The sequence below is a fragment of the Bombyx mandarina genome, chromosome 15 (assembly GCF_030267445.1).
Source record: "Bombyx mandarina strain Sakado chromosome 15, ASM3026744v2".
Classification (NCBI taxonomy): Eukaryota; Metazoa; Arthropoda; class Insecta; order Lepidoptera; family Bombycidae; genus Bombyx; species Bombyx mandarina.
Window position 1 is genome coordinate 11,458,196 of NC_143221.1, and position 25,621 is coordinate 11,483,816.

The window sequence follows — 25,621 nt, forward strand, 5'->3', positions numbered from 1 at the left end:
CTGAAGGTCGGAGTTGTAGACTTCAATATGCTCCAAACGGTCCTGCACTGCCTGGCACAGCAGCTACGCGTCCTAGGCAAAAACGTAGAGCTGAAAGGCAGTATCACTTTGCCAATAGGCAGAGATAACACACAAACCATTGCGATCAGCGAATATGTGGTCGATACTGAAGACAAAGATAAGGTAATAAAGATAATTCTAGAGTTTGCTAATAATTTTTTCCACGTTCCACAACCCCAAGCTATGATGTTATTCTCGTTAGAGGTATCGAAAACAAATGCATTTACAAGAACATTTACATTCAGTCCCCGAACGCCAAATATCTTCCTGCCCTTCCACTAATATATTATTATCATATACTGATACTACATCAAGTACTATATCAAAACAGGAACACTAGCCAGTATCAAACGAGGCAATTCTTCGTAAGAATTCAGGAAAGTAATTTACTAAACAAAACGAGCGTACACCTGTAATTCCAAATTGAGTTTACTAAAAATGTTTTTTAACAATGAAAATGCTTCCCTTTTCAGACCGCACCATTAAAACCTGAAATAGGTAAGTTCTGGGATTTATTTTTAATTTATATTATTTTCAGGATATTCTTTGCTTATGTAAATAAAAAATTATGCTCTGAAGCAGACGATATATACGAGTATGTATGTATACAGGCAAGCCACTTGTACGATATTTAACGAGATTTTGGTTTAAAATTATTTAGAAAATTACATTAGGCACTATGAAAACACAATATGGTCTGGTATATGGGAATAATCGAAATTTTACTGCTTCTTGTTACTCTTTAAAACTCTTTAAAACACTTTTTGTATGTAAACTCAATTATTTTATATCAAATGCTGTGCGGTTTCCTGCAGGTATCGGTCAGTTATTATCAGATTAAAGCGTAAAGGCGTTATGATCACGTAACCCATGAACCTACCATTACATTTCTTGTTTAGCGTATTTGATTTTTTAATTTCTAAAATTCAATGCCATGGCCAAGATGACTGTGTGTGTATTCAATTAAAAATCATGTTCTTTTGAAACACTGGTTGGAGAATATATCGAGGTATATTTGGAACTAAAAATCTGATGTTCAACTAATGATAGGATTAGGAAGAACTATTCCTAACCTAAAGGAAAAGGGTGCATATAATTACGTAACAATGTCTCGGATTCCTGGCGTATTTATTAAAGACTAGCTGACCCGGCAGACTTCGTAGTGCCTCAATCAATAAATAAATCACCTAAACTTTTGTATAAAATAAACTTAAAACAAACAAAAGGAATCCGTCCGACGGGGGACACATCAAAGGGAAAACAAAATTGTTATTTTTATTTAATTCCGAGCATTTTCATATTTATCTACATTTTAAACCTTCTCTGGACTTCCACAAATAATTCAAGACCAAAATTAGCCAAATCGGTACAGCCATTCTCGAGTTTTAGCGAGACTAACGAACAGCAATTCATTTTTATATATATAGATGAGACTGAATACTCTACTACTCAATACTACTTACTACTCAATGAATAAAACGTTAGATGCATTAGGTCGAATTAAGAATTTTATTTTTGCTATTGAAACTACGGTTACATAAATTACGTCTAGTTAATTATATCCTCCCCGTGTTTTTTCAGAGGTGTCACCAGTTACTTCAGAACCTGATACAATTTTAGTCGGTAAGTTATAATACATAAAGATATTTTTGGCGTTTTCTTTCTTATTATATTAAATAATAACGATTTCTTTTTCCCTCACAGTTGAAAGAATCAAGAAAAGCTTGTCACCCTGTGAGTACTTTAATATTATTTGAAATGAATATCCATAGTTATTCGCGTTTAAGCGTTTTTCATCCGATTGAGTTTATTTTATTATTCCTAAAATGGGTGGACGAGCTCACGGCATACCTAGTGGTAAATTCCGCCACCTTGAAACAGCTTGAGTTTTAAATCTCAGTTTTAATTGTACAACGGCTAACCCACCCTCAAGCCATACTGCTTCACTGCAGAAATAGGCAGGATGATGGTACCTACCCGTACGGATTTGTTTAAGATTATCCCGTCATTGGGAGGTTCGTTCATACTACCTAGAATCACTGCACTCATCCTTAATACTTTTCCAAAGCTTTTTTCGCCGCACACTGGCTGGCTCTTGAACGAACTTTCCGCCATTGTCTTTCGTGAACGCTATGATACGCAAAAGAGCTTTATAAAGAGTTTTAGAAAGAGATAGTGAAACTTGTGTCGCGTGGTACTATCGTTGTAAAAAAATAACTAATATTTTTAAAAACTAATTTTTATTCTTGATCTAGGCATCCTTTTTCTATCGCTTTGAAGCTAGGTTACGGCCCTCCTGTGTCAGTGGTTATGGTTGGATAAGTGGTAACAAAAGCCCACAGCACATAATGCCGCCACCCACACTTCAAGTCGGAATGCATGATTGGTACGCGGCATAAATAGACAGGGTACCTGCGGGCTTTCTATACGCTTCATCAACAGTAATTGCAAAAAAAAATATCTACGGATTTTATTGTTCGGTAGGAAAAAAAGTATTAGGTACACAATGTTATTCTTTTCATCTTAGTATAAATTAAAACTGTATTAAGACTTAGAACACTCAACGAACACTTTGAAATTCGCACTTCACTTCTTCCGCTTCGCTTCAGGTGATCCGTTCGCTGGTTCGCTTCGAGTAATTCCGATTACTAACTGACTTCGTGCCATCTCTGCAACGCTTTTCTAGTCGATACGACATCCCTAGATTTATTGAGTACATTCTGGGCAAGTCGAGTAGCTTCGAGCTATCTGACAATAGATTGTGTGGTACTTCTCGATTTAATCTAGTACCTTCGATATTCGTTCAGCTCTTCAGCGACAGATGGCGTTACTTTTACCGGCGTAACAATATTAAAGCAATGATTAAATATGTATTTTTTGTTATTGAATTGAGTACTAGCATACTTACTTTTTTAATTTTTTCATATCCATAGTGCGTAGTCCTACACGCGAACACTCACCGGTACCGATTCAGACTCGCGGAGCAGCTTCCCCAACTCCTCAAGAGAAACTGTCGCTCGTGACACTAAGCAAATTCAACACGCTCGAATCCACTGTGGAGGACTTGAAAAACCGTGTCTACGGAAGCATGCCTAAAAACGAAGCCATTTTGGAAGAAGTAAGGTTTGTGTTTTTGAACTAGTTTTTCCATAATTAAAACTACTTTTACGCGTTATAATATTGCGTCTTTTATTGTTATTAAAGTATGTATGTTTCGAATATTTTACAACAGTTAGCATAATATTCGGGGGTCAACGAATAGCACCTCAATCGTCCTCTTCCCCACGAAAACTGTAAAGTACGTCGAAAGATCTGAAATAATATAATGACAATAAAAAAGATGAGATTAAAGCGTAAAAGTATTTTCTAATTATATCCACCACTCGCGAAATGCATAGAAAATAGTTTATGCTTTTTTTTATTGTCGGTGTAGGCAGACGAGCATACGTGGTTACCGTCGCCCATAGACTTTAGCAAGCCAGGGGCAGAGTCAAGCCACTGCCTACCGATAGGATAGATACCCATGCATCTTCGTTTAAATTTTTTTGGTACCTGTGTATCTTTCAACGGTATCAGATATACCGCGTCCTATCTTTTACATTGACAGTCAACTTCAAATACAACCTGACAAGAGAACGTATGAGCAGGGTTTATTAATACGCTTTTATTAGCTTCAGACTTATGTATTTTTGTAACGGAATATTTGAACATGTTTTTGACCCCCTTCAAAACGTTGGCTTAACTCAAAATTTGGTATACTTATTAAGGACCGATAACAATTCAATTAAAAAAAAAAAATTGAAAGAAATATATTGGCAAAATTGAAATTCAACTAAAAAATGAAAAATTAATAATAGTTTAAAAAAACAAACTATTTTTAATTTTTTAGTTGGATTTTCTATAAAAGCGTATTTTGTTAGTTTTTTTTAAACTATTGCCTATATTTGAACCGCCTTCATCAAACACGTGTTTCAAATTTAAATCGAATAGTCAAATTAATTGTGTACGTGTTATTGTCTCAGATCACAAACGAACTTAAAAGCGATCACGGACATGTGGACGTCTCTGAACGTGTCGTCTCGACTGGAGGCGGCCGAGGCTGGAATTTCCAAATTAAGTTCTCTGGTACAGGACGTTATTTCGGAAACAACAACTTTGCAAGATACCCTGAAAGGCAGCGATCTTCAGGCGTTAGTGCGAAATGTGTTTTTTTTCTTTTTCTTGAACTCTTATTTTTTTATTTATTGCTTAGATGAGTGGACGAGCTCACAGCCCACCTGGTGTTAAGCGGTTACTGGAGCCCATAGACATCTACGACGTAAATGCGCCACCCACCTTGAGATATAAGTTCTAAGGTCTCAGTATAGTTACAACGGCTACCCACCCACCCTTCAAACCGAAACGCATTACTGCTTCACGGCAGAAATAGGCGGGGTGGTGGTACCTACCCGTGCGGACTCACAAGAGGTCCTACCACCAGTAATTACGCAAATTATAATTTTGCGGGTTTGATTTTTATTACACGATGTTATTCCTGAAGGAACCGTGGAAGTCAATCGTGAACATTTGTTAAGTACGTATTTCATTAGAAAAATTGGTACCCGCCTGCGGGATTCGAACACCGTTGCATCGCTCGATACGAAACATAACGTACGATAGCAAACGTAGTTGTAGTCTACAATTTATATTAAGCGCAATGGGATTAGACTTTTTTTTATTTTTTATTTGCGATATAATTTGAAGGGTGGGGCAGCCGTTGTAACTATACTTGAGACCTTAGAACTTATTTCTCAAAGTGGGTGGCGCATTTACGTCGTACATGTCTATGGGCTCCAGTAACCACTTAACAACAGGTGGGCAGTGAGCTCGTCCACCCATCTAAGCAATAAAAAAAAAGTACCTATAAGTAGTAAACAGAAACTGTTTATCTGCAGATACAGCCATAGCTGTATTTCGTTCACCTTCACGCAACGTAGTATCTACATTAATACCTAACTTTTCTATTCAACCCAGCTCGTAAAGTGCACCGAATTTACGACATCCTAGTGCTTAATCATTAATCATCCCGAAGAACTAGATGCCTATTCCCCTAATGCCACTGAAGTTTTAGTTTAATGCGCAATTGTCTGGGCACTCCGAAAACCAAACCATGTTTTTTTTAAATTAGGCTAGATTCTGTGACACCTGGAGCCGCGTTGACTGACGGCGTCACGATACCCACGAAGGATGAATTTTCAGCAGTACAAACCCAATTGCATAATTTGCAAGCCAACGTTGATCAACTCACCAACTCCTTTAATGGCGCCATGTCGGAATTACTTCCCGGCTTCGGTGAGACGTTTATTTTTAAATTTAGTCCAATAGAAAAACTTGTTTCAGAAATAGATTTCGAAATTGCAATATGTCTTGTTAAAAAGTTTCTTGTACTAACTACGCAATTAAGTGACGTTTTTGAAATTGCGCACGCAGTCGATTATTAAAGTTTAAGAAAACGAAACTGAGTAGGTATTTCATCCCAGTAAAAAAGATTTCTAGTGTTTCTTTCGTACATAAATATTATATCATGAAATGGACAGAAAAATTAAAAATAAACTTATTGTTAAATGTGCAAATTCCTAAGATCAATCAGCAGGTGTAGATGTTCTGACTTGTACATACGTATGTATGTAAGAGTTGTCGAAATATTGTTTGTTCAAAATTATCGTTAAGAGATTCAGGTTTAGCCGGATTACTTTTATTCAGTCAAAGATACCGCTACGAATGTATTAGATATGCCATACTTGCAGAAATGCATTTACGCCTAGGCATGTGAGGCCCGGGACTAGGGCGGCATGATATAAGGGCCGACACAATTTTTAAAATGCCAAAATTTCAGAGACCATAGATAGTAAAGACAGCCTCCTTTCAAAATAGGTTCAGAATAAAATAAAATAAAAAAATATAGTTATTCTAAATTTAAAAAAAAATTGGATCAAAATTAATAAAATTTATTCTAAAATTAAGAGTGGCGCGATAAACAGGGCCTAGGGCGAGATCAAGCCTAAATCCCTCACTGCATACTTGTATGGTCGAGTATCTCGTATGTCGTATCACTCTTATCAGAGCGGTCGTGGTCGTCATCCAGTATCATTGGTGTGGGCAGATGTTATGTGCCTCAAGAGCAATCACCACTCCTCGCGTTTGTGGTGAGCCTGGTACACTCATGCAAACAGCCGCCAACTGCCGACTTGATTTGGTCGATCCATCGCATGGGTAACCTTTCAACAAGCGCGAGTAGTAACAAATAAAAATTTCATTATCAACACCCCAGTTGTTTCTCTTTATAATAACAACAAGCAGCCCGCTGCGGCTCCGCTTGGATCTTTAACAAAAATTTCAACAATATACAAAACTTTCAACAATATATATTGACGTTGTTTTTTTTTTAAATAAAAGAAAACTTATTGCGGCATAGATATAATAGTTAGATATATGCTGTCGCGACACTTTTTGTAAATAATAATATTTTCTACAAAGTCGTTGTAAATTATTTTATTCTATCATCAATAGTTTTCGCAGCGCACACGATGTAAAGAATATTTTAGGTAAATTTCTTACACCTTTGATTACATTATTGGAGTTTTAGTAAGGATCCCTAATTTTTTTCAAAAAAGATTAAAGCCTATGTCACTTGGGAATAGTGTAGCTTCCGAACAGTGAAAGAATTTTTCAAATCGATTCAGTAGTTTCGGAGCCTATTCAATACAAACAAACAAACAAATCTTTCCTCTTTATAATATTAGTATAGATTTAAGATACATTTTGCTCTGCGGTTATGTTATTTTTGATGTACGAGTTAATTGTGTTTCAGCTAGTTCTCTTCCTGGTCAACTCGCTTCAGAACACACACAAGATTCGAGTTCGACACCAGGTAAAGAGCATTGAGTGCATTCGAGATAAGGTTCTCCGACAGATTTTTAATTATTAAAAATGACCAAATTTCTACACGTTAATAGTTAAATTAAATATTTTAAGTCAATCAAAATAAGGTTAAATGTTGTATAATAAAATTAAAGTGATAAAGGCGAGATTTTAAACCTTAACATAGTTTTGAGTCTACTACGATTTGCGAAAGTCGAAGAAAATACTGAAACTTATACGTTCAAGGTGCCGATCACCGCCAGTCGACTACTTCTCGATCATTACCTACGGCTGACAAATTGACCGACATTCTGACAAAACGAATTAACGAATTAGAGAAAAAACTCAAGGAATGTTGCGACATTGCCAATAAAAATGATGATCTTATGCAAAATCAAGTGAGTACTGTATTACAAAATTACAAAGTATTTCGCTGCTGTAAAAAATAAAGTATAAAGTAAAATGCAAAGTATTTAAATCAAAGATGAGATCGTTTGATGCTATAATGATGAAGTCGTCGTGACCTAAAGGATAAGACGTCCGGTGCATTCGTATCTAACGATGCAGCGATATTCGAATCCCGGGCGGGTACCAATTTTTCTAATGAAATACGTACTTAACAAATGTTCACGATTGACCTCCACGGTTTATCATCGTGTAATAAAAATCAAACCCGCAAACGTATAATTTGCGTAATCACTGGTGGTAGAACCTCCTGTGAGTCCGCACGGGTAGGTACCACCACCCTTCCTACTTCTGCCGTGAAACACGCGTTTCGGCTTGAAGGGTGGGGCAGCCGTTGTAACCTTACTGAGACCTTAGAACTTATATCTCAAAGTGGGTGGCGCATTTATGTTGTAGATGTCTATGGACTTTAGTAACCACTTAACACCACGTGGGCTTTGAGCTCGTCCACCCATCTAAAAAAAAAGAACTCATTTTCTACATATAATTAGTTAAACACTTCAGTTTTTTTTCGATTTATTATATCACGCTAAACTTTAAGAATAAACATTACTTCCTTCTCACGCATTTAGATAAATTATATGCAAGATCAACTCGAGTACATAAATAAAGAAATCGTCAACATGACGACAGATCCAACCGGCGGAAAATTATCACCAGATCTTGTGAAAGACTTGCAAGGTAAAATCAAACTTATAAAATAAATGCTAACATTTCAAGCGTTCGTACTAAATAAACTTGTCAATAATTGCTGTAGCTTTTCATTAGTATTTATCGAAAAAAAAAACTATATAGCATTTGCAGGTAATAAATGTATATTTGACAGTCATTTATTAGATATATTAAAGAAAAAATGAAGAGTAGAAAATGTTTACCGGTGATCCTATCTATTTCTGACACAAAGTCATCTTGCATTCCCATATCCGGATTCCTGCAACTGCTCAACTTTAGATGAGCTCGGCGAGCCTCTGACCATTAAATAAATGCAGCTAAACCTTCCATTTAACATAATAGTTGGTAAAGGTTGCTTGGTAAATCTGCGTGTATTTTATTATTTAGATTGTTTTTTGACATATGACAATAAACATCCCCGTGTAACTATTATACAACTTTGTATAATACCTACATAGTCCTGTCCAAGAATAACATTTTAATTACCAACGGCATAGGTTTAATGCAGCTCTTCCAGACCGTTCAGGATATGCAAGAACAATTGAAGCAAGTTCACGAAACTGCCTTACTTTTGGCATCTGAGAAAGAAGACAAACAACTGCACACGAACGTATGAAATGATTTAATGAAGATACGTTTGAATTTTCTTATCATTTATTTGTATTTGTTAATTTTTAGGCTCTTCTAGAACAAATAGAACTGCTGAAGACAGTAAAACTCGATCGCGAAGACATGATGGAAGCTATGGCTGAGAAAGCAGATCTTCAAATGTTGGCCCGAAAAGTTTCACATAATCAATTTGAACTTGCTTGTGACGATCTCTCGCGGGGCTTAGAACATGCACTCGGTAAACTTAATTTGCAGGTGTGTCATATTTTATTGCTAATACATTTATCACAAAATGTGTAGGTACATAGGTATATTTATGGTGAGCGTAGAATACAAACAATATTCTAATTGGGCACAGGAAGCACTATGGCAACAGGCTCTAGATGACATTCAACGTGAAATTGAAACGAAATTGGACAAAATGGAACTGTCCCCGGTTAAAGACTTTTTCAATAACAAACTGAAACAGCTGCAGGAAAATTTGAAACAAATGGCGTCGTTGAGGCGGGAAGCTGAAGCGGCGGGAACGAAACAGAAGCTATTGAGGTGACCAAGCTTTAGCATGTCAGTGCAATACTTTTAACTACATCGTTATGCTGTTTGTTACCATTATCATTGCTCTTCTTCAGAGATGTAAATTGCATCTCATGCGATGCGAATGCTGTAATGAAAATGGAAGCTCCATCGACAGTTCCCGTCAGCAAACCCCTACCGGCAAATCTATCTATGAAACCGTATCTTAGTTATGAGCTCGGTGAGATTTATTTTTAATACAACTACAAAAAATCTTCTTCAGAGTACCGCGTGATGATAATTTTACAAATCCTGCTTCACAGATGCAATAAGAAAATCGCAGGCAAGTAATCTGCCACAACGTAACTTGCACGACTGGGAAAACATAGATAAACACGTGACAAAACAGCCACCAAGACCAAAGTATGCTTACATTCTAAGCTTTGTTCCTTCATTTACACTTCATTTAAAAACAAACGCCGAGTACACACATGATAAATAACACATAAACGCGAATGTGTGAGTGTGAATAACTGCGAAACTGAAGGTGCATTTACCATGGTATTCGTTCGCGTTGAATATCTTTCATCACGAAGTTTATAAATCAAATATGAATAGAGCGATGCCGCGGATGTAATTATGATGTTGGCTAATGCCAAGTCTGATTCTTTACCCCTGTATTGTCTGCCCTTTGCAATTAAGACGTCCGAAAGATTAAGTGGTTAAAGGACAAAAGGCTTAATTTAATAGGTCAAACGTCTTACATAACGACCTTACATAGGTCTGGAAGTTCCTACCTAGAGGTCCTCTTCAAGCTTCTGCAATCGTTAATTCCCAGGTCGGCAAGGCCTAGAGGTAATAAGCCTGCTGTACACGTAGCATGCGATGCGACGAATCTATGTAGGTAGAAATCCCTCAGGCAGGTACCAACTTTTCCAAGGAAATATGTACTTTTTACGAACGACTTCCACGATAAATGAATAACATAGTAAAATATACCTAAAACAAACATACCTACTACGTAAGCATGTTGTGAAACTTCACAATATGTTTTTTGGATTGGTGCCATCTTACTGCCTATTCCTACCATAGAACATTGACGATTTTCGTTTGAAAAATAGAGTAGGCTTACCTCAAAGAAATTTTATAGGTACATAGTTATAGCCAACCTCATGCTAAGCAATCACGAGAGCCTGTAAACACATTCTACTTCAAGTCAGAAGGTGGAAAATGGTACTTACATCGTTATGTGCATTTGTACTCAGGGGTAAAGAATGTTCTCAGAGATTTGAGTGCCTAACAAATTCATCATTTGAGTTTCTCAGGATTGCGGTAATAGTTTAATGCAAGATGAGCTGTAAAAATTTAAGGAGACGGAAAACACAATGCTGTTAAGCATTGTGATATGACAGTTAGTTAGTCGCGGTAGTGGTCGCATAGTGATCATTCAAAAAAATTAAAACAATAATTTAAAAAAGAATTATTTTTATTATTATTTAAGCGCTTACCGCTAAACCAATATATTTTGATCAATCACTATTAGACCAATCAAGATCGATTTGGTGTGAACCCAGCTTAAGATCTAAGACGTATTCATAGACAATTTTAGTTTTATTTCGATTTTTATTATTCTCTAAATGAGTCGACTATTATCAAAGCCGGCAATCTGACTTTTGGATAATTATTGGTAAATCAGAAAAACGAATTATTGACTTTGTATTCCATTGGCAGTCACAAAACTCTTCGGAACGACATCTTAGATAAATAACAGGTTAACTATTAACCTTTATTTAATGCAGATTTTGAACCGTATTCTTTGAAGGAGACGATTATATTCAAATCAATCTGTATTGACATATCAATAACATTTTTTTGTCCAAATGCACAGATTGCCACCTTTGATAATAGACGACTCAAATGTGATACTAGCAAATGGTACACTATCAAAGGTCTGATGTTTTGAATACTTTTTAAGAATTTTTTTAAGTAGTTAGTCTTTATCGTCACGAAGGATTTATATAGGGTGTGACGCAATATTAGATTAAATTCCAATTTACCTTTTAATCACGTCTACGACTCGTGCGATGCGAGAATATGCCTTCTAAGTCATAATCTGTAAAAAACCTAGATCGGAGTCAGACAAGCATCTATGCAACCGCTACTGTGGCGGTTCTCATACGGTGACGACTCCTGCTCAGCGCGTTGCTCGTCTCGGACACTTCATCAAGCAATGGGGACCTGACGTGCTGCCTTTGTCGTCAGGACTTGCTACCGGCGATGACGGAAAGGTATAATATGATGATGATAATTCCAACTTTATGATAACAAAAAAAACAGTAAAACATTAGTAGTGGTGGTTCTTTAGAAAAATAGAGACATTTTTAATTATTATTTTCCCACCTATGCTGATAGCCTTGCTATAGCTAGCTGTTTCAGCTTCGCCTTGACCTGTAGGTGAGCTCACGGGGTTAAAACAGGAGTATTGCTAACATTGGCCCTAGCAAGAGCAGTGCTTCGCAGAATCTACCACCGGATCGGAAACGCGACCCACTGAGAAGATCCGGCGAGAAACCCAGTGGGCTATGTCTGAGGGTTAATTTACTCGTCGAGCCCTTCGCGGCGACCGGATTCGTTAAATATGCTTTAGGAACTGTTTTGGTGTTTAGTAGGGCTTATGGATAGAATAGGGGTCTAGCAACTAAATACCCAAACTTTCATTGGTAGAGGATGGTTCCGGGGGTCGATTGCTATTTATACCACCGACATCGAAGTGACGTCACAGAGCACTATTCTTATTGGGGGACCGTAAAAATATTACGCCTTTGTCCTTTCTCATTATAGTGCGATTACGAACATAAAACGATTCAAATTAACGATTGCCACTTTCAGATGTACCGAGTGACTGACGTGGAAAGCGCAAACGTCGGACCAGGTAAATAATTTTACATACTATAAAATGCCGAAAATAGATAAGTATTCGGCCCATTTTCGCTATTAATTTTCGCAACGGAACTCGATTCTGTCGTTGCTAAATTTCTAAAAAAACTACCTGCCTGCGACACTGAGTATAATTACATGCATAATACATTATACATATATAATTACATGTCTATGTATATCGCAGGCGGTGCTGTTGATCAGACGTGTACACCGAAGTCGCCACAAAAAAAATCAGACACTAATAAGACGCAACATAAATCTTCTGCGATTACTCCCGTGAGTATTGTTACCACAATTACATTTCAGAGACATTTAATTACAGCATACCTTATCTTATTTTACTTCACAGGAATGCCGATGTCTGGAAGGAAGTAAGTTTTTTTTTCTACTCTATTTTTCGAGTGGTAAATATTTTAATAGCATCGTAGTAAATAGATCATTTTACCAATGATTTTTTTTAATTGTGATTATAAATGTTATGTTTCAGACCGTCTCTTTAAATAAATAAAAACTATGTGAAATGCGAAGATATATTGTGCAGAACAGATTTCAGAAATAAAACATTTTGCTTTAAATTCGACTGTTTTAATGAAATATATTTATTTACCTGCCGTACAATCGTAGCAATAAAAAGGATTAAACTAAACTGTCTTCGTATCCATAAAAAAGCATTCGGACAAAGCATCAAAACGATACGGATAAAAATGAAATAAAAGTGAAACTTACTATCCAACATTTAGCAGATTTTTAGCACATTGCATCTTATATTTATTTATTTACACAGGATTATCACACTAAGACATTCTATCTTTAAATCACACGAAACATTTTGATTCAAAATCAAAATTACTAACCAAAGACCGTAGACTGAGCGCTACAATTTTGATCAAAGTAGGTACCTACTAATCCAGCAAACTCATATAAAATACGGACAATGAAACATTTTTCCGAACATCAGCTTTTCTATTATAAGATACTGTTAATTTTAAACACAATAAAATTTCTTATATTTATTTTCGTTTTTCACACAACTTCTAAAAACCTAACTAAATTCTAATGTAACATAGGTACGTGTTTCGATTGGGGTAAAATGACGCAGATAACTAAATCATATATTTACGTGATTAATCAACACAAGTTTCTATTGGTGCCTAATAAGTTCAATTTGTGACAAAAGCTGTACTGAGCTTTGGCACACACAAATGCGCGAGCAGGTCGTCATCACCAATCACAAACTACCCTAATTTTACTGCCTAATTTCCGGTTTTGCCAATTGCCTAGGCTTGATGTAGGTGATACAGCACTTCGTAAAAATACATGTCAACTCAAACCAACGTCCCCACTTTTTTAATGATCCAAAGATAATATAATAACACAATATTAATATTTAGTAATATTTAGTAATATGTTGTGTTTGATATTTTGTACATTTGATTGTTTGCGAATGAATCGACTATTCGGGATTCCCCGAAGGCAGTCAGTCTTTTGAAAAATAAAAAAGTTCAGAATGCTCTCAGAAAATCTATTGGAGTTTGGGATGGACTTTTTGACGAAGATTTCAAGCCATTTTTTTCAGTTTTTCCACACTTGTGTTGCATTAGTTCGGTTTAAGGTTGGTTGGTTAAAGGGTTTATAAGCCACCATCATCACACATTCACATCCGAAGAAACGCCAGACTGACAATTTGAAATAATTCAATCAACACGACCTTCATGTTTCCGCCAGTATGTCCCTCAACGCTGTTCTCAGACTCAGTGATTATGAATATGCAAGGTGAGTAACAAAACCCATTAATACCTGCTAGGAAGGTCAAGAAGTTCGAGGCTTTTCCACAAAGTGTGAGGGTGTGTTAATTTCGATAAAGTTAACATTCATCGCGTTATTCACATTTAAGGTAATAAATAAACCCAAATTTCGAAATCGTACCACGCGATTGGTTCGAAAACCTTCCGCAGTTCACGCTTTTCAGTTTTGCGTTATTGTTTCAAAAACCTATCAAAACACACATGGCTGTCTGGTACTTATTTCGGTACAAATCGCTCATCAATACGTACCCAAATGGCAATTTTGAATGTACTTGAACAAAAAACTTTGAATTTCAATTTATGTTTCGACAACCCTAAAACAGGATGGTTGAAAACAACAAGTTTCAAGCTGATTAACAACTATTTTTTTAAATTTTCGAATCACTCATATTTATTGTTTTCTATTCACGTAGACACGACGTCGGTGATTAAATTAAGCTTTTACACCGTAAAGTATACGAAGCGTCTTATGAAATTTTATGAAAATCCAATATTGCTTCTATTCTTATCTAATCATAGATTCTCGACAAGTTACGAAAAAAAAATACAAATCTGTAACCCCACTTAACATACATATGTACCGCTATTGTTTTTTTTATATAAAAATACGAACTAGACTCTAAATGTATACTAAACTCTGCATACTTAATTACATATTGCTTCTTGATATATATATAAATATTTATATATGAAGTTGTCGCGGCACTGTCACAGTGGACATTGTTCAGAACGGGACAATAGTGTATTCTCTTCGTTTGCTCATTCACTTGTTTCAAAGCACTTTTTTTTACGTAGACATTAGAAATCCATCGGTACCCAATGTTATGCGATAAACGGCTAATGGTTATTATATTAATTGGATGTGCTTTAGCAGAAAGGACTCAAACCACGGTAAGTAAAAATAAAAAAAGTTATTCTTACTAAAATGATTTATGTACTAGGAACGAGGCCCGATAAATATTATTAGACCCAATTGAATTAAGAATGACTCTGAACTTAAATTTTCAATAAAGTATTTTTTTTGGATCTTGTGCATTAATATAAATGTTTTTTTACTCGTGTGAACGTCAACGATCATAATGCTCCGTCTGCACGCTCCGTTTTGCGTGCACGACGCATACCGATACAAACGGGTACGCGTTAAAATTTGAAGCTAACAACATACATTCGTAATTTTCATAGAGCACTGTTCTCGACCCGCGAATTTACTTCTTCATATGAACGGATTCCGATTTACTGGTCGTCGAATAATTACGGCGCCGCGTTCCGGTCCTTTTGTCCGAAAAAAAAATACAATTTAACTGCAGAGGCAACACAGAGGGCGCAGACGGAGCTTAAGCCCACGCGCATACTGTGCGTCCGGCGCACGCCCAGAAACCACTCTGACCGTAGGTTTTCTGACTGTGACGTCAGTTACAGATGGAGGAAGTTGCAGGACGGAAGCGCGCAGATACAATATGCGCCTGTAAGGTTTAAGTTCCCGGGTCTGAGCACGTCCACTCGGTGGGGCGCGACGCGACTAGCGGTGTCGTCCGCGGCCACCGTAGTGCCCCTCGCGACTATAGCGGCGCTCCTTGCGAGACTTGTCGCGCCGAGACCGGTCCTTGTCCCGCGAGGACTCGTGACTCCTGCAACGATGAAGCTTCGTAAATTAGTTTTACGATGCCAGCCGAGCTTGCGACTCCAACGAAACCATTGCCCGTGCCGTTTACGATTTAAACACAAGCAAATTCCCAATTGGGAACATTTGTGGACGGACACACCTTATTGTCTTTCATCAAAATTGAAGCATTTGTCTCGAGCCTGAATGCGGGTTACTGAAAGACGCCGCACCTCAGACGAGAACAATACTATGCCATGTAATTAACTATTTACGTTTGAAGATATCTAACACAGGTTTTTTTATTGTCCTTGTAGGCAGACGAGACAGCCCATCTGATGGTGAGTGGTTACCGTCGCCCATGAACTTCAACAATGCCAGGCTGCTGCCCGCTGCTAGCATACGGCCCATCTAATGTCTAATAAATAATTTCATTTAATGTCCTCTCATTTAATCTGAAGTGCGTCACTTACAATTAAATAATATGATTTGGTAATCGAATTAAAACCTCCTCCACGGTTAAGACTCCCGTTTATTATTATTTATTAAGTATATTGAAACCGTAAAATTTGATAATCGAAGATTACTACTAAGAAGAATAAAACTATTACATGATTAATTCACTTACAATAAAATTCGTTACATTTAACTTGTGATCTGTTTCATTATATATTACTACACATTAAGAATTATTATTTAAAAAATAATAACACGATATGAATACATTTTCATTATTATTATTATTATTATTTGAAATTGAATGTTAAATTTCGACCTTTGAGGAATAAAATCGTATGAACAGCTTAACATTAGCCTAACATTTGATATTCCAAATAGTAAATGAATTTTAAAAAATGATGATCTTAGAACCGAAATCGCAAGCCCAAGAACCAAATCTACACAAAAACATTTATATTAAGAATCCGTCTTAAGCGTGCGATGTCGCAAGAATTACAGTCCCAATAACATTGGCGAGTAAATTCCCAATAACATTAGGCGAGTAAATTCCCAATAACATTAGGCGAGTAATATGTTGAGTAGGTACCTAGTCTCGCCGGCGGAGCGGCTGTCGCGCGACTTGCGCCGGACGGGGCCGCCGGACCGGGACCGGGGCGACCGCGACCGCGACTTGTCCTGTTTCGGCGACGATTCGCGTTCGCTATTCAAATTGAAATCGTCAAACCTAAAAGCATATTTCAATTTAACAACCTACATTCGAACAGTGTCGCGTAATAATACATTTCATTCATTTTGTTTAACATAAAAAGGGAACAAGTAAATATTCGATAAATCAAGTAATTCCCTAAACTGAGGTTTGTTATAATTAAGGTTAGGTTGGTCTGTGTGCATGTTCCCCCCTCTAGACCAGGAAATGACTAGATCCATTTCGATTACCAACAAGTAAGAACATGTCAGTGAACCTTCGAGGTAAGAGAGAGACAAAACGGGAAATAAATATTAAATAAACATTAAATGAAACGTTTTTCATAATAACAAAAATAATAAAAAAATAATAATAATCACCACATTCATCTAACTCACAAGGGAAGGTAGCACCTACCTGCTTATCTCTGTCGCGGGACAATAATAATAGCTTAGCTTAGTCCTTTCTAAAACCATGTCATGTGCTCAGCAACCACTTAACGCCAAGTTAAAAAACAAATTCTAGCGTTTCATTTTTTTATTCCTACCTATGCTGATTACCTAGAGAGACTATGTCAGCGTAACCCTAATGTCTAGGTGAGCTCTCAGGGCTCGAACCAGGAGGCGTTGCTAACAGTGCCCAGCAAGACCCATGCTTCGCAGAATCTACCACCGGATCGGAAACGCGACACAATGAGAAGATCCGGCGACAAACTCAGTGGGCTGTGTCTATGGGTTAGTTTACTCGCCGAACCCTTCGTTACAAGTGACGAGTTCGACGAGAAGTGTTACACACGTCTCTAATTATTATTGTTATATCCAGAAAATGGTGAGGGAACCTAAGTTTTCATAAATAGGTTTCCTTGGAATTCCATGTAAATGTGGGCATATGTTTCAGACAGCAATAATTCAAAAATATTCAAACTAAAAACGCGAATAAAATAATTACTATTTAGAATTCTCAATGCTGAAACTAACGAGTATAGGCCTGCTTTACTATTCATTTTTTAGGTTTTATAACCAAATATAAGACTTAATTTACAATGAAATCCTACTAATGCCAGCTCGGTTCTAAGAACTATGTAATGCGAAACTCACTTATTTTTTGGAGTCTGGGAGGAGCTGTGACTAGAGCTGGAGCTTGATGAGGAACTTGATGAAGAGGACGAACTTCTGTGTCTGTCAACAATAAATCAATATTCATTGTAAGATTAATTTAAAAATGCAAATAGTGATGAGAAGCTGTAATTAAATATTTTCACAAAGTAAAAATAATATTGAGTTGTGAAAGTATTGGAACTTCTCTGTGTCATGACTAAAGGTGCTCCGCGGCTTCATTCAGAAAGAATGCAATAGATTTCATTTCAGAGGTTAAAGCGTTGCTTGTGTCACTCTGTAGTCCACAAACAATTGATTTCGGGTAGGTACAACCATTTATTTCTGCTGTGTAGCAATAATGTATTTGTGTTTGAAGAGTGAAGCAATTGCTGTATTATAAAACTGATACTTAGAAGTAATGTCTCAAGGGAGTGGCAACATTAACGTTGGGAATGTCTATGGGCTCCGGTGACCACATAACATCAGGTGAACCGTGAGATCGTTCACCCATCTAAGCAATAAAAACAAAGCGTTGGTACATATAATCACAAACAAGCGAATGTACTGTCATGTTTATTACAACAGATATGTCCAGTGTTGCCACAGTTGGGTCATTTAACAATATAAAAAGTATTCTGTGTTAATCCAGGATATAAACTTCGTTCATCTATCATTGCGTGATTGAGTAAACAATAATGGAGAGTCAAGATAAGGAACGCACTCTCTGTTTATAAAAAACTGTCCGTCGAAAAGTGACCAATTAGTGTGGCGCCACTGTAGCATGTGGTGTAATATGAAAGACAGTTATAAAAGCTACAACAGATATCTGAATTCATTCATTCCTCCTATAAGACAGTTCTCGTTACCTCTAAACCTTAGTATAACAACAACAAAATTACGCATTAATATTGAATATTACAAATAACTGGGCGAGTACCTCTTGTTATTTTTTATATCTGGTGAAGCTGTCTTCCCGTTATCTTCTACTTCGGGTACGCTCTCCTTTAGACTTTCACTGACTTTAGATTTATCTGCATCATCTAAAACGTATTTATAGTGCTGTTAAAACTATTGTTTCTTTCACATGAGAAATACACCCTGAAGTACATTCTCATGTTGTATTTGATATTTTATCTGTTCTACACAGACTCATCACTTTTAATTATTATTCTTATAATCCTCTCGCAGGTCTGCTGGAAAAGATTTCTTAAAGAAATAAGCAGTGCCTTTGTACATAATTTTCCTACTACTCTGTACTATGTCTTATTTTTTGTGTGTACATAAATAAATAAATAAATAAAATAAATAAATAAATACACTCTCGTACTTCAAACCGAAGACGTGTGCTTCGCGACAGAAAAGGGATCGTCGTACCTACTAGTGCGGATTTATATAAGTGCTTCTTTAAACCGGTAATTACGCGTACTCATGATATATTTTTTTTGACATTTTAGTTAGTCGTCGTGGCCTAAAGGATAAGACGTCCGGTGCATTCGTGTTGAAGCGATGCACCGGTGTTCGAATCCCGCAGGCGGGTACCAATTTTTCTAATGAAATATGTACTCAACAAATGTTCACGATTGACTTCCACGGTGAAGGAATAACATCGTGTAATAAAAATCAAACCCGCAAAATTATAATTTGCGTAATTACTGGTGGTAGGACCTCTTGTGAGTCCGCGCGGATAGGTACCACCGCCTTGCTTATTTCTGCCGTGAAGCAGTAATGCGTTTCGGTTTGAAGGGTGGGGTAGCCGTTGTAACTATACTGAGACTTTAGAACTTGTATCTCAAGGTGGGTGGCGCGTCTACGTTGTAGATGTCTATGGGCTCCAGTAACCACTTAACATCAGGTGGGCTGTGAGCTCGTCCAACCATCTAAGCAATAAAAAAAAAAAAAAAAAAAAAAAATATATGCAGGTTTGACTTTTATTGCAAGTTATTCCTTCATCGATTTTCTAACATACGTTTCGAGATTTTTTCTTTGGGGTAGGGCGTTTTGTGAGACCGCACGGTTGGAGACCACGACGGTGCCAATATCTGTCGCGAAGCATCAATGCGATACAATTTTAAGGGTATAAATGTTATACTACACTATTGAGACTTAACCTCATGGCTGTAAGTGGGTGGCGGCCATCATATAGAGATGTTTATCAGTTCCGGTACTTTAAAAAGTTGCATAACTTGACAAAAGCTCACTGGGTATCTTACTCTAAGCCACGACATTATCGTTCATTTGTGTTAATGCATCCGAAAAACAACCTCAAAGGATCAAAGATATAACCTTTTTTAGAAGAAGTTCCCCTTTCTTCATCACTGCCCCACAAATCGTATTTTGATAGGTCTGCCTCATCTCCAGATTCCTCATCATCTTCCTCATCTTGTTCGGCCCCATCTTCAGTTTGATGAGCTTGTGTCTTATTCTGGAACAAAATGGATTAAATAGTCTAATAATTACAGTCATTAATTTACATTTTTACATTGAGAGCCAAGAATACACAGATACAAACCTTCTTCTTTTGTTTCTTCTTTCCGTCTGCCTTTTTAGGATTCTTATCTGAACCCTTGACTGTCAATTTAAGTCTATTTAATAAGATAGGTTTCGGTAGAGCGAAACTTTTGAAATTTCCTATAACTGGAGCATTTTCATTTATATGTTTAGTTTTTTCAGTTTTATCTGGGATGAGATTTTGGAGATTTAAATTGAGATTTTTAGCAACATTTGGTGGTATTACTACTGGTCCTGGGTCAAAAATATCACTTAGAAAAGGTGTGTTTCCTCTATTTCCGTGTAACTGTTCTAGTTGTCGTTCTATACTTTCTCCTCGGTTTGTTTCGCGTTCCCATTCTTCATCATTTATTAAATTAATGGTTTCTACATGCTGAACATCTTCGCTTGAAGAATTATGTTCAGTTATATCTACATTTTCAGTTTCTGCAGATGACTTCTGATTTATCTGTTGCAAGTTCTGAAGAGCTAATAAGAGGTTATTTGTGTTAATTCCAGCCAAAAGATCTGATATATCCAGGGGAGGGACTTTTGCTGTTTGTTCTTGGGTTACTTCTAACACAGGCTCTGTAACGGATTCTTGGACAGTGTTGTTTATTTCGCTTTGTGTTGAAATATTAGAGGGGTTTTCATACAGTTTCTGTGTTGATATGAAATATTTATGATTCGGTTGTATGGAAACAGATTCCAGAATTTCTATGGATTTTGATGGACTTTTAGTGTCATTTGATTTAGACATAATGTGTCTATTGACATCACAGACACTATCCTGACTAGCAGTTTGTATTATTTCAACTGATGGTTCTCTGCTCACTGTTATTGGTTGATCGATATTTTTAACAGGCTGAGCTTGTACAATATTTTGAACAGTAGTACTATCATCTATATCTGATTCAGAGACAGCAGGGTCACAGGGTTTCAGAGGCGAAATTAATTCACCCAGCTGTTGGCATTTATTGACTTGGATTTCTTTTAATAAACCAAGTAACATTTCTTGTTTGAAAATACCTGTAATAGATTTGTTAGAAGTGTCAGGTTGAGGTTCTGTATCTGCTACAGAATACAGCATGTTTGATAATGGACTTTGCATTGGGGCTACTACAACTGTATTTTGTGGAGGTGTAGACGTTTTGTGGACATTTAATCCAGTATCAAATGAATCTTTGTACAATTCATCATCATCTTCATCCCACTGAGATTCATATCTTTTTAATATGCTGTCATAATCAATTTCTTGACTTTCTTCAGGACTAGTTCTAACTTCGTTAGTTTCAAATATGTCCATAATGCTTTTATTTTTATTATTTGATGCAGACTGTACCACAGCAAATATTCGATCCGAATCTTCATGGTTAGTGGGAATTTTCACTGGATTACAGCTTTGTGATGGCTTGTCAAATGATAAGTACTGGTCATCTGGTGCAGTATAATCTAAATCATCTTTAGTAAAATCATCAATCTGGTTCATCACAGCTTTCTTCTGTGTTTGAGAATTGTAACACTGTATTTCTGTAGGATACGAGTTGTTTGTACTACGGTCTACATGTTTAAAGGGGATGGCATTAGTCTGAACAGTAATTTTTGGAGGTTTTTTAATTGTGTTCCAATTCGAAAAGCTGGTACTACACTTTTGTAGTGGTAAATTTCTGGATGTGTTATTGTTTCGTCCGAAAGCTGCTCCATTTCCTTTGGCCCAATAACCTTTCCGACGAACATTGTTTTTAAACTCTTGGTAATTTTTCTTTGCAGTGGAACCAACTTTTGTCGGTACATATTCTATGGAACCTCCATCTGTATCAACAAGTTTGCTGTCATGTTCTCTTACATTCATGACACTCAAATTAGATGTATACCTATTTGAAGCCTCTAGTGATGGCTGGTCTGGGTTTACACCAGTACTGTAGCCTTGGAATGTCTGAGACTCAATGTTTGGACTGTAGCTTGTTAGTTTTGCATTGGATAACGCAGAGCGTCTTCGAACTCTTCGTCTTAATTTTCTACCTTCGCCATAAACTCTTGACAAAAAATTTTCATCTTCACTATTGTATGACATAGAATCTGAATCAGAATCCTGTATAGACAGTTTTGTCTGAATCTTATTGTTCGAAATACTTTTCGTATTTATTCGTTTCTCTAATTTCTCAGAATCACTGTCAGGATAATTTGAATATTGACTAGCACGTGAGCTAGATCTAGTTCTTTGATGTGTAGAAGGAGAACGACTTCTACCATCTCTTTGAGAGCTCTGGCCCTCTACTGTGCTAACTGAACTTGCCAAAGCACGAGCATCTTTTTCTAAGCCTGGAATGAGCAAGGTTTCCGCACTGACACTTCTTTGGTCCAAAAACTTTGTTTTTGTTTGACTAACATTTTGGAGGCTTTCACCACTATCTGATTCTATTGGAATTTCATCAGGATTGGCTATTTTTGTCACAATTTTGTCTACATTTACATTATTCAGAAGTTTGTTACCAGTGCTACTGAGAGGAGACAGCTTTAAAGAACTATTATTTATTTTTTCATTAACATCTTTCTTTGCGTCTAAATGTGAGTCAACCAGACATCCTGTGGTAAGTAATCTCTGACGCCATGCAAATATTGTTTTGAAATCAGGAGCTGGTTTGTCATAAAATGATTCAAATCTATCTGTACTGATTTTACAATTGTTGTACACAATAGCAAAAGCCGCAGCCTTCACTCTTTCTTCAATTGTATAACTGACTTGAAAATCATCAGCTGGAGTTGTCCCAGCAAATGTATAGATCACATTATCATTATTAGTAGAAGACACCCTGTTCTCCATTACAGGGTTGTAAGGTTTATTACATGTTGACTCAATACTACTTCTCTTGCTTCTCTTAGAACCAGTTTCATAGCCTGATGATGCCGCATGGTCTCTGTCACCTGAGCTTATAAATCTTTTACGAGGTTGATTGATAGTTTTATATGTTGGCAACATATGATCTTGCCTATGATAGTTAGTCTGGGTTTGAAGTTGATTTCTTCTGAATGCTACCTTAGTAAGTGGTGGAAAATCACACACTGAGCTATCACTAAGGCTGCCTTTTGATATTTTTACACTATTAGCATTGTTCGTCTTTGAAGCAGGTACAGGCATTTTATGGTCCATATTTGTTTCCATCTGCAGCATTGTTGAAGGCAACTTTTTGGGTGCTGCTCCTTCAGTGATGCCAACCTGAAGGCAGGAAAAATAATCTCCACTTTAGTAACAATGTGCTTCAACAGGGTATTTGAGAGCAAAATTCTTCTGTTTCAAAGTCCATTATCACCTGAATTGGCAATAAAATAATATTCTCCAAAGCGGTCAAAGCTAGACTATGTTTACAAGATGTTATTACTTCGTTGTATGAATTAATAGTGGCATTACGTTAGTAAAATCAGTAGCTATGAACACACTAATGATGATTAAGTATTATGATTAGCTTTTGCTGTGTTATTCAGTGTTGTTTGTATTAGTGCATTTTTTTTTTATCTTCTACATATTTTTAGAGCACATACCTTGTCTTGTTGTTCCGCTTTGCGTTTACGTTTCTTTCTTCCAAATTCGTCATATTCATCATCGGAAGAATGCTCACGACGTCTGTACTCTACAACTCCGCGCTCATTATAACCGCCGCCGTAACCGGTACGAGCTTCAACCTAAAATTATATTTATATTAAAAGTATTTACTTCATTGATATTTCTATTCACTATTTTCTTTGTCGATAACACACTCACTTCACCAAATTTTGGTGCATTGCACACATTACACGTTTGACGCCGAGCCCAATTCACATTGGCACATTTATTGCATTGCCAATCATCAGCGTTGAAAAGGCCGCGAGACTTTTCTGCCGCTGACTTTCCGATCTCCGTTCCAAGCTTTTTTTTAGAAGGCTTTACCCCATCAGGCCTATCTTTATTACATCGGTAACATGATGCCCGACGAGCAAAATTAATATTTCCGCAACTTGGATCACTGCAAATCCAGTCGCCGTCGTTCATTTTGCGAACGATGAATATTCTTTCTTCGTCACAAATGTTTCATTATTTATAATGGAACATATTCATAGTCTACACTTGTAAAGAATCATTTATAACGCGTTATTTCAAACTTGGATACGTAAATAAAAGTCAAAACATTCATTCACGACTTAGAAAGAAAACCAAGCTCACTTTCGCAAGAAAAGCAATCAAGCTTCATGCCAGCCATGACGTGACGCAAGCGCCTCTGAGTCTGCTTTTTAATATGACTTGGATACGAGTCCTTTAAGACGTATTTTAGTAGTTCAACTTATTTTAACGACAAGCACCAAGGTTTTTTTTTTTATTGCTTAGGTGGGTGGACGAGCTCACAGCCCACAGGCCACAACGACTGTAAATTAAATGGGGTTGGCAACTGTCAAAGTGGCGCTGGTGTGCATTGTTCCCATAACATTCAATATTTGTATTGGAATTTTTGATTAAAAATTATTTTAAGCACAATGACGCGTTGTTTTGTACCAATATGCTCAGAAATTGGAGTACATCAATTCCCTCCCATCAATGGAGACAAGAAAATTGGAAGACTGTGGTTAAAGGCCATTTGACGCGAAAAAAGTACTCCCACAAAAAGTTCGAGGTTATGTCGTAAACACTTTGTGGAATCTGACTATGAAAACATTAGTAAATACACAGGTATGCTTCTTTCTGTCAAATATTTATAATGCATGACTAGGTGTAGCACACATCTCTGTTCTCTTATTAAAAAAATCCAATAATAATTAGTTAGGCACACTATTAGTTGCTAACATATTTTGCAAGTAGATTTATGCTGTAAGGAACCTTTTAACAAACACAAAATCAGACTGGAGGAAACACATTCCTCATGAGCTGTTGTTCATTATCAGCTGTTACTATTGAAAGTTCTATCTAAAGCACTGCATCCATTGCAATAACAAATATTTTGAAACTATGGTCAGGTTTCCTTGTGATAGTATATTTAAATGTTATTCTTTGTGTTGTAGGTGTCAAACAATAACATAAATATCTGAAGAAAGGTGCTGTACCATCTATATTTTCATGGAATATGAAACCAGTTTCTGAAGAAACAAAAAGTAGAGGAGTTACTCATGTAATTTTAGAGAAGGAATTGTCAATAAAAATAATTAATAATATTCCTGATTTTTTATTTCGACAAGTGTGTATAGTTATAATACAGATATTTTTCATACAATGCTTCTTTGAAAATATTTTCATAAAAGATATCTAATTTATTTAATATATTATTTATAAAATTATTGTCTTTTTCAACATAAATCACTTTGA

The 25,621-nt window shown here is 36.6% G+C and overlaps 2 protein-coding genes across 5 annotated transcripts; one reads left to right on the forward strand and one right to left on the reverse strand.

The window, feature by feature from the left end:
* Positions 1–12,734, forward strand: LOC114250612 (uncharacterized). Of its 2 annotated transcripts, XM_028184561.2 has the most exons (20): positions 3–183; positions 534–558; positions 1,642–1,683; positions 1,765–1,794; positions 2,994–3,183; positions 4,083–4,250; positions 5,228–5,391; positions 6,911–6,970; positions 7,207–7,358; positions 7,998–8,106; positions 8,595–8,707; positions 8,776–8,961; positions 9,065–9,252; positions 9,336–9,460; positions 9,543–9,642; positions 11,348–11,507; positions 12,109–12,151; positions 12,344–12,435; positions 12,509–12,530; positions 12,647–12,734. In XM_028184561.2, the coding sequence occupies exons 1-20, from the start codon at positions 28–30 to the stop codon at positions 12,661–12,663; spliced, it is 2,142 nt and encodes a 713-aa protein (XP_028040362.2). In that variant the 5' UTR covers positions 3–27; the 3' UTR covers positions 12,664–12,734. The 2 variants fall into 2 exon arrangements, with proteins under 2 accessions (XP_089589164.1, XP_028040362.2); XM_089733038.1 differs by having other exon boundaries at positions 1–183; positions 12,509–12,734.
* On the reverse strand, positions 12,729–24,599 carry LOC114250591 (uncharacterized). Of its 3 annotated transcripts, none has more exons than XM_028184524.2 (8): positions 24,053–24,594; positions 23,833–23,973; positions 20,315–23,509; positions 20,089–20,227; positions 18,743–18,845; positions 17,806–17,886; positions 16,610–16,723; positions 12,729–15,592 (listed from the first exon to the last, which is right to left on the reverse strand). In XM_028184524.2, the coding sequence occupies exons 1-8, from the start codon at positions 24,317–24,319 to the stop codon at positions 15,484–15,486; spliced, it is 4,149 nt and encodes a 1,382-aa protein (XP_028040325.2). In that variant the 5' UTR covers positions 24,320–24,594; the 3' UTR covers positions 12,729–15,483. The 3 variants fall into 3 exon arrangements, 2 of the variants coding, with proteins under 2 accessions (XP_028040325.2, XP_028040324.2); XM_028184523.2 differs by having other exon boundaries at positions 16,610–16,747; positions 24,053–24,589; XR_016324211.1 differs by lacking the exons at positions 12,729–15,592; positions 16,610–16,723 and having other exon boundaries at positions 17,855–17,886; positions 18,743–18,847; positions 20,090–20,227; positions 24,053–24,599.
* Positions 24,600–25,621: the final 1,022 nt, after the last annotated feature.